This window comes from Perognathus longimembris, chromosome 20 (genome assembly GCF_023159225.1).
Source record: "Perognathus longimembris pacificus isolate PPM17 chromosome 20, ASM2315922v1, whole genome shotgun sequence".
Classification (NCBI taxonomy): domain Eukaryota; kingdom Metazoa; phylum Chordata; class Mammalia; order Rodentia; family Heteromyidae; genus Perognathus; species Perognathus longimembris.
This window is the reverse complement of record NC_063180.1, coordinates 16,848,774-16,859,719: the sequence shown is the minus strand read 5'-3', so window position 1 is coordinate 16,859,719 and position 10,946 is coordinate 16,848,774. Positions and strand designations below refer to the sequence as shown.

The following is a 10,946-nucleotide window of genomic DNA, read 5'->3' as shown; positions in this document are numbered from 1 at the left end:
AACAACAACAAAAAAAGAACTGAGTGTGGCTCTGTAGTAGAGCATCGCAGGTGAGTAGAGAGGCCTTGAGTTCAAATCCCAATACTGAATACTGACAAAAAAGACAAAGATCTGTCAGGAGCCTGGCAAGGTGACACATTCTTTATAGTCCCATCACTGGAGAGGCCTAGGATTATGAGTTCAAATATCTCAAAAAAGAAAATTTACTGGCAAAAAAAAATTGAAAACATCACAGAAAATGACTGGGTATGGGAAGGTTCAGGTGGAAGGGGTAGAGTTTTGTTTCTTACCACATGGTGGCAGCAAAGTGATACAAAAACTAGGTTCTAAACTGGGCACCAGTGGCTCAAGACTATAATCCTAGCTACTGAGAAGGCTGAGATGTGAGGGTCGAGGTTCAAAGACAGCCTGGGGAAGGAAAGTCTGTGAGGCTCTTATCTCCAACTAACCACCAAAATAAGGGAAGTGGAGCTGTGACTCAAGTGGCCGATTAGTAGCCTTGAGGGGGAAAAAAATATAGGTTCTAAACTGGGCTGGTGAAATCTCAGCTACACAGGAGGCTGAGATCTGAGGCTTAAAGTCAGCTCAGGAGGAAAGTTCATGAATCAGCAAAAAAAAGGGGGGGCTGGGGATATGGCCTAGTGGCAAGAGTGCTTGCCTCATATACATGAGGCCCTGGGTTCAATTCCCCAACACCACATATACAGAAAACGGCCAGAAGTGGTGCTGTGGCTCAAGTGGCAGAGTGCTAGCCTTGAGCAAAAAGAAGCCAGGGACAGTGCTCAGGCCCTGAGTCCAAGCCCCAGGACTGGCCAAAAAAAAAAAAGGCAGAGGGGAGGCGTGATTCAAGTGGTAGAGCTCTAGCCTTGAGCAAAAAGCTAAGTGAGATTGTCCTGAATTCAAGTCCTAGTACCAGGGGCTGGGGATATGGCCTAGTGGCAAGAGCGCTTGCCTCGTATACATGAAGCCCTCGGTTCAATTCCCCAGCACCACATATACAGAAAATGGCCAGAAGTGGCGCTGCGGCTCAAGTGGCAGAGTGCTAGCCTTGAACATAAGGAAACCAAGGACAGTGCTCAGGCCCCAAGTCCAAGGCCCAGGGCTGGCAAAGAAAAAAAAAAAAAAAAAAAAACTCTTAAGTCCTAGTACCGGCACATACATAGAAAAATTTAAGGTTGCAACCACTCACTCTGTAGTTAAAACAAGGCTCTTTAAACCTATTTACCATCTGCCTCCTGACTCTTCAGCGCCACTTACTTGCTCCAGGCTACAGAACTCAGCCTGTGCTTCCTGAACCCATGGCATCTCATGAGAAACCTGGTGGGAGCGCATGCGCTACCCGCACCCATTGGAGAAATTCGATTTGCTGGGCTCCCCGCCCCCACCCACCCCTGGCCCAACCGAAGTGAGCTCGGGTGCCCCCAACTGCCAAGCCACGTGAGGTGGGCGTGGCCTGGGCATCGGGTCCACAGTGGGAGACCATTCAGGCGACACAGAATGAGGGCGCTGCGGGTGAGCCCACCACAAGCCCCCTGAGGTCCCCACCACCCAGAGCCTCACCCTGACATCTCAGGCTGTGGAACCAGGCCCCTCCTTGAGGGCCTGGGGCTTCCTTTCCCCGGAGGCCGGAACCCTTCCCTGTGCCCCAAGTTTCTGAGCCCCCAGTGATCCCAGAGCTGGGAGTTGAAGCCTCCTCCCTTCACCCAGGACTCCGTCACACCCCTGCAGCCTGACCCGGGCTCCTTACGCTGCCCTGCGCCTTCCCAGAGACCTGAAATCCAGTCCTGACTTCCTCAAGGCGCGGACTCCCCTAAGTTACCCCGGGACTTAGGACCCAGGAGCAGCAGTCTCCCTTGTGGGTCCTCGCCCACCAGGACCCTCCAGACAGCTCTCCAACCTCAAAGCCCGGCCTGCCCTCCCCCGCCCTCCCCCGCCACTTGCCCGGGAGGGGCGGGTCCCATGTCCTGGCCTAGAAAGACACGTGGGGACAGCTGCTTCCTACCCCGCAGGTCTCACAGGCGCTGGTCCGCTCCTTCTCAACGGCGCGGAGAAGCCGCTTAGAGAACCGAGTGCCGGAGAAACAGAAGCTTTTCCAGGTGGCTTGCGGCCAGCGAGGCCGCGGTGAAGCTGATAGCGCAGGGGGGCGTGGCTTATGTGGAGGGCGGAGCCATAGCGGATGGGATTGCTTGGGTGATGGTGTCCGTGGGCGTGGCTACGAGGTGGGCGTGACCTTGGCGGGTGGGCCTGGACAGCGGAGGGGGCGGCGCTAGTGGGTGTGGCCTCAGCAGGTGAATGTGGGGCTGGGCAGCGGAGGGGGCGGTACCTGTGGGCGGGGCTATGATGTGGGCGGGGCGAGGGAAGGCAGTAGCCTGGGCTGCAAGTGGAGTGGGGTCTTTGAGTCAATTCCTGGCCAACAACGGCTTCTCACCCCACACGCTGACATCTAGGAGGACAATGGCCTTCCGGTGCACTTGAAGGGCGGGGCAACGGACAACATCCTATATAACCTAACTATGGCGCTGACAATGGGGGGTGAGTTCTGGGCCAGGGCTGCATGGGGGATGGATGTGGGGCCACTGGCCCTAGGGTCCTGGCTGGTGTCATTGGGTGGAGCCCTGAGTTGCCTGGGTTGGAGACTGGCATTTAAAGACAAAGTTCCCTAGGACCTAGGGCTCGCACCCAGGGGAGAAGCTGGGCTGGCTTACAGGTGGGTCTGGAACTTAGGCAGGAATTGAGAATAAACCTCCTAACTAGACCCTGACTCAAACACCAGTAATCCAACTTGGGAGACAATGCTGGGAACCAGCCTGAAGAGAGGCTGACAAGCCATAGGTGGAGGTGAGAGGTAGAAGTGGGATTTCACTCTGTACTCTGCACTTCCCCTTCCTAGGCACTGCCTACAGCCTATATTTCCTTGCCTGGGCTGCCTTCTCCCAGAAGAAGTGACGCCAAGACGCTTGGAGGGTCTGGAAACTTGAGAAATATTAATAAACATGTTGGTTTCTTGGTAACTCTGCCCAGCTGTGACATGCGTTTCTCACCAGCTTGGGATATCTGGTCTGGGATGGGCCCATTGCCCTAGCCCTTGAATGTTGCTGCCTCTTAACTAGTTCTCAGTGAGGATGGCTATGCTCTCTGCTGGGCCTGGAGCCTGGGGCAGGACCTTTATATCCTCCCTTTGGGGGTGGGGGGATGCCAGAGCATCATGACACAAGAGTGGCATAGGCTCAGACAAGCTGAGAGAGATGCCAACACCAACAAGCTGAAAGAGCTACCAGGTGGCGTAGAGACCTCCTGTAAGCCCAGACTATGGAAGCAGCAGTACTCTGAACCTCCAGGGGCCTGTGTGGGATCTCAGCAAGAACCAGACTATGACCTGGGCATAATGGCTGTAATCCAGCTACTCAGGAGGTAGAGATCAGGAGGATTCAGTTTCAAGATTAGTTGGGGCAAAAAGTGAGATCCCATCTCAACACACAAGCTGGACTGGGCAATGGCGATAGCTATCAGCCTAGCTACAGTGAAGTGTGTGGATCATGTTCCAGGTATTAAATGCTAGAAAAATATAATTAGAAGCTGGGCACTGGTGGCTCAAGCCTGTCATCCTAACTACTCAGGAGACTTGAGAATTGCAGTTAGAAGCCAGCCCAGGCAGTAAAGTCCATGAGACTTATCTCCAATTAACCACCAGAAAACAGGAAGTGATGCACTAGCCTTGAGCAGGAAAAAAGCTCAGGGACAGTGCCCAGGCCCTGAGTTCAAGCCTTATCACTGATCAAATAAATTATATATAATTTATAACTAGAGCAAAAAAGGCTGGAAATGTGGTAGAGTGTCAAATGGTAGAGTGTCTAGGAAATATGAGGCCCTGAGTTCATAACCCTGTACTGCCAAAACTAAAACCAAACTAAACAAAACCAGGCTGCAGCTGAACTGGAACCTGCTCAACTGAAACCTGGCATAAGGGGGGAAAAAAAGATGAAGAGAAATGGAGAAAAGCCAATGCAGCTCTGAGGAGAGGAGACAGCAACAACATTCCTACCCCATCTAATTCCCCAGAACCTCAGCTCCCTTTTCCTGGGAGCTTGCGCCTCCCTTCAACTCTCAGAATAGGAGGCAAATCCCACAAGAAGCAGCAACTGGACAGCGTTTATTTCCTGGGCCTGGCAGGCTGAGAGCAGAGTACAGGCAAAGGCACTGGGGTGTGTGAGCCTGCAGCAAGTTGGAGTCTGTTTGGCTGCCTGGGTGGTAACTAAGCCAGGGTGTGCCAGGACTGGAGTGATCATCGCAGAACTGAGACAGGGCCCTGGGGACACGGAAGCGTTGGGCTTGGCACAGGTATGAGAGGTAATGGAGAGGGTGGGGGTGCAGTGACATGTGCACAGAGGGTGTCTTGGGGCCAGGATAACTCAGGGTATGGCAAGCTGGGACATAATGGGTCCTGGCTGGTGTTGGGGCAGCTGGGTGCCAACAGCTGCACAAGGAAAGGCCTGTGGGTATCAGGATGTGACCATGACACCACGGCTGAAGACAGATCAGCCCGGGGTGACACCCAGGCCCAAGACGGTGCCACAGCAAAGAGGTGAGGGGCTGAACAGGGGGGAATCCCACTCAGGAATACATAGTCAGCTGCAGCCACTGGAGAGAGAAAGGTATACAAGTGAGGAGCAGGGCACCCCAGGGCACTGAGGACCTCACCCAGGGGCTGTTGGGAAGATAGGGTGGAGGGGGCCAGAACTCTGAGCTGAGCACCCACACCCCAGGCTGGGGCTTCGTACCTCCTGGATGTTCACTCGAATTTGTCCACTGCCATCTTTGTCAAGAGATTTGAAGGCACCTGGAGATGAAAGGCAAGTTTTGGGGGAAGGGTGTGGCTGGCCTGTTTCCCTTCTCAGGCTTCCTACTGGCTGGGCCTGCCGCCTTGGATACCCTTCCCTGCCATCTCTCCAGGCTCTCCTCCTCATCCTTTCAGGTTCCAGCTCACATCTGCCCTCTCCCAGGGAGCCCTCCCTGACCTCCTGGGCTGCCCAATCTAGTCCTACTCAGAGTGTCCCCTCGGTCCCCATGGCTGCCAGTGGACAAACACTTCTGCATCCCGAGCTCTGTGAGGCCGATTCATCTGGCCGCCACTGTGCCCCTAGCACTGTCCACCTCACAGTCACCAAAGCTTCTGGTCAATGGAGGCTGAACAAATCCCAGGCCGAGGAGAGAACCGAGGCGTCACTCACGGAACATGGCATCCAGTCTGACCAAGCAGCTGATGAAGTTGTCAAAATCCATGCTCCCATTCTCATCCGAGTAGCGCCGGATAATCATGCTGTAGAGATGCTCATTGAGGTGGAAGCCTGGGAAAGGTTGACGCCCTTAGATGTGGGCCCCGCCCACCTCGGAGCCACGCCCCTTTCCAGTTCTCACCACCTCCCATCGGTGCCACCCCTGATAGATCCACCTGCTGCCTCAAAGGCCCCTGGGAGTTCCCGGCTGCTGATGGTCCCTGACCGGTCCACATCAAACTGTTTGTATATGACCTGTAGAGACAGAGGGCAGTCCATCTGAGCATCAAGGTCTAAAATAATCCCCATGGCTGGAGGTGGGGGGGATCCTGAGGCTGTCACACACCTGCCACTTCTTGATGTTGTTCCATAGGTACTTGAATTCTTCAAAGCCCAGCTTGCCTGTGGTATCACTCTGGCAGGAGGTTAAGAACAATGAACGGGACAGGGCTAAGGGTGTGGCTCAAGTGGTAGAGCATCTGCCTGGTAAGTGGGAAGACCTAGTCCAGACCCCAGTACCACCAAAGGAGAAAGAGAGAGAACCAAGAACCAGTGGCTCATGCCTGTAATCCTAGCTACTCAAAAGGCTGAGATCTGAGGGTCATGGCTCAAAGCCAACTAAGGCAGGAAACTTTCTGAGACTCTTATCTCCAATAAACTACTCAGAAAAGCCAGAACTGGTGTTGTGACTCAAGTGCTAGCTTTGAGCAAAAAGCTCAAGGAGAGCACTGGGGCCAGAGTTCAAGCCCCAGGACTGGTAAAATAAATAAAAGTAAATAAAAGTAAAGAGAGGAAAGAGAGAGAGAGACAAGAAACCACAGCTACTCAGGAAGCTAAGATCTGAAGGATCAAGGTTTGAAGTGAGCCAAGGTAGCAAATCTCAGTTTTCTTACTAAATCCTCAGTTTAAAGGCTGGAGAGAGAAGGAGACAGATTCAACACTGGAAAATCTTCCTGGTGCTGGTTGCTCACACCTATAACCCTAGCAAGTCAGGAGGTGAGATCTGAAAGTCCTGGTTAAAAGCCAGAAAAGTCTGAAACTCTTATCTCCAATTAACCATCAACAGGCTGGAAGTGTAGCTGTGGTTCAATTGACAGAGTGCTAACCTTGAGTGAAAAAGCTCAAGGAGCTGGGTGCCTGTGGCTCACACCTGTCATCCCAGCTACTGAGGTGGCTGAGATCTGAGGATCAAGGTTCAAAGCCAGCCTGGGCAGGAAAGTCCATGAGACTCTTATCTCCAATTCATCACCAGAAACCCAGACGTGGCACAGTGGCTCAATGTGGTAGTACACTAGCCTTGAGCAAAAGAGCTCAGGGACAGGGCCCAGGCCATGAGTTCAAGCCCCATGACAAAAAAAAAAAATCACAATAATAGTTAATGTGTGCAGACTACACAGTATCTATTACACAATGTTAAACCTTTTGCATATAGCTTCAGTTCAGTTAGTGTCAGAGATAGGGAAAGTGAGCCACGGAGTCAACGATCTCACTAGAGGGGCACCACTGGGATTTTACCCTATGTAATTCATGTGTGATCAAATAACATGTATATGTGTACACATATCCAAGATGGGCTGGCTGGACCATGTGCAAATATACATGTGAGTTTCTGAATACATTCTTTCACACACTGCTGGTTATTTTCGAGATAGAGTCTAGCAAACTTTTTCTTCCCTGGGCCGTCTTCGAACCTCAATTCTGTAGATCTCAGCCCCCTGACTAGCTAGGATTACAGGTGTGAGCCACAAGCCTCCAGGCGGGTCTCCCATGGGTGTCCATGTTTTTGAGTAGGAAAACACCACCTTGGCTGTACTAAACATATGCTGAGAGTTCCCTCTTCACCTGGAGCCCCAACACTCATCCCATCATTCCAAAGGATACATCCATCACAGCCACCATGCTGCGACACGTGTCAAGACCAAAGCCATCAGTTTTCAGATCAGGATCTTGAGGGGAAGGGGACAGTTTGAAGGTCAAAGTTTAGAACTCACAGCCACTCCAGCTCCAATGTTTCTAAAACGTTCCCCATGCCCTGACCCTGGTTACTCACGTCTGGTCACCACCTTGTTGAGAATGTTCATGAGTTCTGTGGCGCTGACCTCCATGTCCTGCGGGCCCAAGTTAGAGGCGGGTCAGGGGAGACCGGAAGGGGTCTGGCTATGTCATGCACAATGGGAACTTTGTGTGTGGGGGAAGTCAAATTAGGGGAGAAATCAGGACAAGACCAGAGGCTTGGGGCTACTTACATCTCCAGCCAGCTGGGCAAAGAGTCTCCGGAACTGGCGGACCTCCTCACTCTCGTTGGCCTCAATGTTGGAGTAATGGGTGCGTGGGGGCTGTGGAGGGAGGGGAATCTCAGAGGAGGGATGGGCAACGCCACCCTGGCTCTCCCTCCCCCAAGCACCCAGGTGGGAAAGCAGTGTGGGAGGGGCAGCCCATGATCCCAGTAATGGAGGGTAGGGATGAACGGACAGGGAGCCTGGCACCTGGTCGGCGAGGCCGAGACCTGGGGCAGAGGAAAAGTCTGGGTAGCCAAGAAATTCCCTGAGAAGGGAATTCCTGTCGAGGCTGCTTGTCTCTAGGTATAGGGATGGGGACTGACACAAGCCCAGGGACAGGGAGGAGGGCGGCTTACCGGGGGCTCCGGATTGTACTGCGCAGCTGCCTCGCTGAGAAGAGACCAGGAGGGGTTAGCGCGGGGGGGGGGGGCGGGGGGGGGGCGGGGCGCCCCCTCCAACGGGCAGCCGCAGAATGGCCAGCTCCAACCCCTCAGATTCTAGACCTCCACCCTTCAAGGGTCCCCGTCCACACACCAGCCGGCCTTCCTCTCCCGTCATCTAGCTGTAGATTCCAATCCCATCATCCAATGGCAGATCCCATCATCTTGGTCCCAAACAACAGCCCCAAACCCCAGATATAACAGGCCTCGCCCCTTCAAGGACTCGCTTCTTAAAGGCTCTGCCCCCCTTCCTTGGGGCGTATCTCCCTTAGGTCCCAGCTGCCCAGGAATGTCTTCCTTTCTGAATGTCTGTCTTTCCTACATCGTACTTCAACTCTATTAAGCCCCACCCATTTGGGGGATCGCTGCTTGGTGACCAAGGCTAATTAGGTGCCAATGAACAACCTGCCGGGCATATTTTCTTCATTAAAGACAGACAGACACACACACACACACACACACACATACACACAAACACAAGTTGTTACCCAAACTCAGCGTTTTCTGGGCCATCTCCCCTATCCCATTAGGCTCTGGCCTCTCCTGAGTCCATCTTCTGATTAATCACCTATGCTAAGTCCTGAAGGTCACCCAGATTCCTTGGCTTGGCTCTTTTAACAAAAGAGGTGAGGTAGAGTACCAGCCCTGAGGGGAAAAAGCTAAGGGAAAGAGCCCCAGGCCCTGAGTTCAAGCCCCAGGACCAGGTTTGAGAATCCAAGCTTCTAACAGTTATGCACACACACAAAGGTTAGCTAATGAAGGACACAACCAGTCCTGTTTAAGTCCTTTACCCCCCCACTCATAAAACCCTACATGAATCCCCTCAGGGTCTACATTCTATTTATGGACCCACAGAGGCAGGCACCGCCCTTGTCATACCAGTCCCCTTGAACTGACATTGGCTTTTTAAAATTTTTTAAATGCTGGTACTGGGGCTTGAACTCAGGGCTTGGGTGCTATCCCTGAGATTGTTTTGTTCAAAGTTACTGCTCTACCACTAGAGCCACAACCCGCTTTTGTTAAGTGATTAAGTGGAGATAAGAGTTTCAAGGCCATTTCTGCCCAGGCTAGCTTCGAACCAAGATCCTCAGATCTCAGCCTCCCGAAGTAGCTAGGATGACTGGCGCCCAGCACATGAGGCTCTTGGGGGGGGGGGGGCTTTCTCCTTAAAGCCAGTCTTACGGAGCCCCAGTCAGTCCCTATGTGAATCCCACTTTATTCTTATTGGACCACGCCCTCGAGGCCACGCCCACAGGGAGGCCACGCCCATTGACCACGCCCCCTCTCACCTGATGGCGCTAATGACTCCGCCCAGGATGCGCATGGCTGTGCCGCCTCCGCCGCCGCCGCCCAGGCCCATTCCTCCTCCTCCTCCTCCGCCGCCGCCGCCGCCCCCTGCCCCGCTGATCAGACCCCCCAACACATTCCCCAGGCCCCCGCCCAGGCCCCCGCCGCCGCCGCCGCCGCCGCCCTTCAGGAACGAGTTAACCAGGAACATGGCCGCGACTCCAGACGCCTAAGGGGGAGAAACAGGGCGTGAGCGCCGCGGCCGGGCGCCGGAGCCGCCCTCCCGCACACCGGACCACGTCCCGGGGCTGGGGGCGGGGCCTGCGGTCGGTGGTCCTCGGTGGGTGGGGTGGGGTGGGGAGGATCCGGTTTGACGCCCACCGGGATGGAAGGGGGGGAACAGTTCTAGGGCGGGTGGCACAGAGGGGGACCCCAGAGCTTCGGGTTCAGGTGTACCTGGCGGGTCTGGGAGCTCAGATCTAAAACCCAGACGCCACCACCATCACCCCCGACTGAACTCGGAGAGCCGGGCGGCCGTGCGCACGCGGGGCACGCGGGCTGCTCGGGAGGCTGCGGCCTGCGGCTCGCGGTGGGAGGCCCGCGGGCGGCCGCTCCACCCCGCTACTCACAGAAAGAGCCGGAAGTGGCTCTGAGGCGGAGACCCGGCCGCGGGCACCGGAGGCCCGGGGCCAGCGCCCAGGCCCGGCGGCCCGGCGCCGGGAGGGGTGCGGGGCAGTTTTTCCCCGGGGCGGGGCTCGGGGAATGCCTGGCACGCGGACGCGCAGCTCGGGGTAGCGGGGTCCCCCGCTGGAAGGACGGGGTGCCGCCCCAGGATCGCGGTTCCGGGGCCCAGGAGGGGCCAGCTAATGGACCCCCAAATCTCTGCGTACGTTTCAGATCGGGCCGGGGGTTGGATCTGATTTCGGGTGAGGCCGAGGGGAGGGAGGAGGGGGTGCCCGGGGCGGGGCCTGGGGGTTCGGATCTGAGACCCAGCCTCAGCACCCCATCCCCCTCAGGCCTAGGGCCCGCTGCATCTGGGTCTGCCGAGCCTCAGGTTGCGGGGTGCAAGGGAGTTGGGGGCTCGGGCCGGGGGGGGGGGGCGGTCAGCGCCGCACTCACCGTCCGTGGGTCCGCGGCTCGGGCCTCCCGCGGGTCCGGCTCGCGAGGGCGGGGCGGTGACTCAGGCCCCGCGGCGGCGGCGGCGGCGGGGTCACACCCGGCCTCGGTCTCCGAGCGGTCCTAGCGCCGGCTCCGGGCCCGCGCGTGTGCGTCGCGGCCCGGGGTGGGGGTGGGGGGGTGGAGCTGTGGCTGTGACTCCTTCCCAGGTTCGGTGGTTCGAATCCCGCTCGGCTTCATTCCAGCTTCGTTTTTGCCGCCACGCCGCCCACGGTCAGGCTTGGGAAACTAGAGCTGTGGAGACTCTTCTGGAGCCTCGGTGCAAATTCTCACCTGGTGGCTGCGACCACCCGCCCACCCAGGGTGCCCATTTCCATTAGTTCTCCAAGCTGGGGTGAGTGTGTGTGTGTGTGTGTGTGTGTGTCCCCTGCAGGAGGCCGGATGGCAGCTTAGGAAGGCCTCCGGGCGCCCCCCCCCCCCCCCCCGTTCTACCCACATCCTCTCCCCTGGCCCCCCCAGCTGTGCAGTCACCAGACCAGGACAGGCCTGAA

The 10,946-nt window shown here is 56.1% G+C and overlaps 2 protein-coding genes across 3 annotated transcripts; one reads left to right on the top strand and one right to left on the bottom strand.

Annotated features, from left to right (window-relative positions):
- The first annotated feature begins 1,330 nt into the window (after positions 1-1,330).
- Positions 1,331-3,452, top strand: LOC125338930 (cytochrome c oxidase subunit 7A1, mitochondrial). The gene is made up of 4 exons (XM_048329965.1): positions 1,331-1,405; positions 2,010-2,096; positions 2,448-2,532; positions 2,891-3,452. Exons 1-4 carry the CDS (start codon positions 1,331-1,333, stop codon positions 2,944-2,946), a joined length of 303 nt encoding a protein of 100 aa, XP_048185922.1. The 3' UTR covers positions 2,947-3,452.
- A 679-nt stretch (positions 3,453-4,131) lies between these two features.
- Capns1 (calpain small subunit 1) lies at positions 4,132-9,508 on the bottom strand. 2 transcript variants are annotated; one of them, XM_048368723.1, is made up of 11 exons: positions 9,445-9,505; positions 9,282-9,387; positions 7,909-7,942; positions 7,520-7,609; positions 7,324-7,381; positions 7,155-7,219; positions 5,620-5,688; positions 5,450-5,528; positions 5,229-5,345; positions 4,779-4,837; positions 4,132-4,638 (listed from the first exon to the last, which is right to left on the bottom strand). In XM_048368723.1, exons 1-11 carry the CDS (start codon positions 9,488-9,490, stop codon positions 4,612-4,614), a joined length of 750 nt encoding a protein of 249 aa, XP_048224680.1. In that variant the 5' UTR covers positions 9,491-9,505; the 3' UTR covers positions 4,132-4,611. The 2 variants fall into 2 exon arrangements, with proteins under 2 accessions (XP_048224680.1, XP_048224678.1); XM_048368721.1 differs by having other exon boundaries at positions 9,282-9,508.
- Between the last annotated feature and the right edge of the window lie 1,438 nt (positions 9,509-10,946).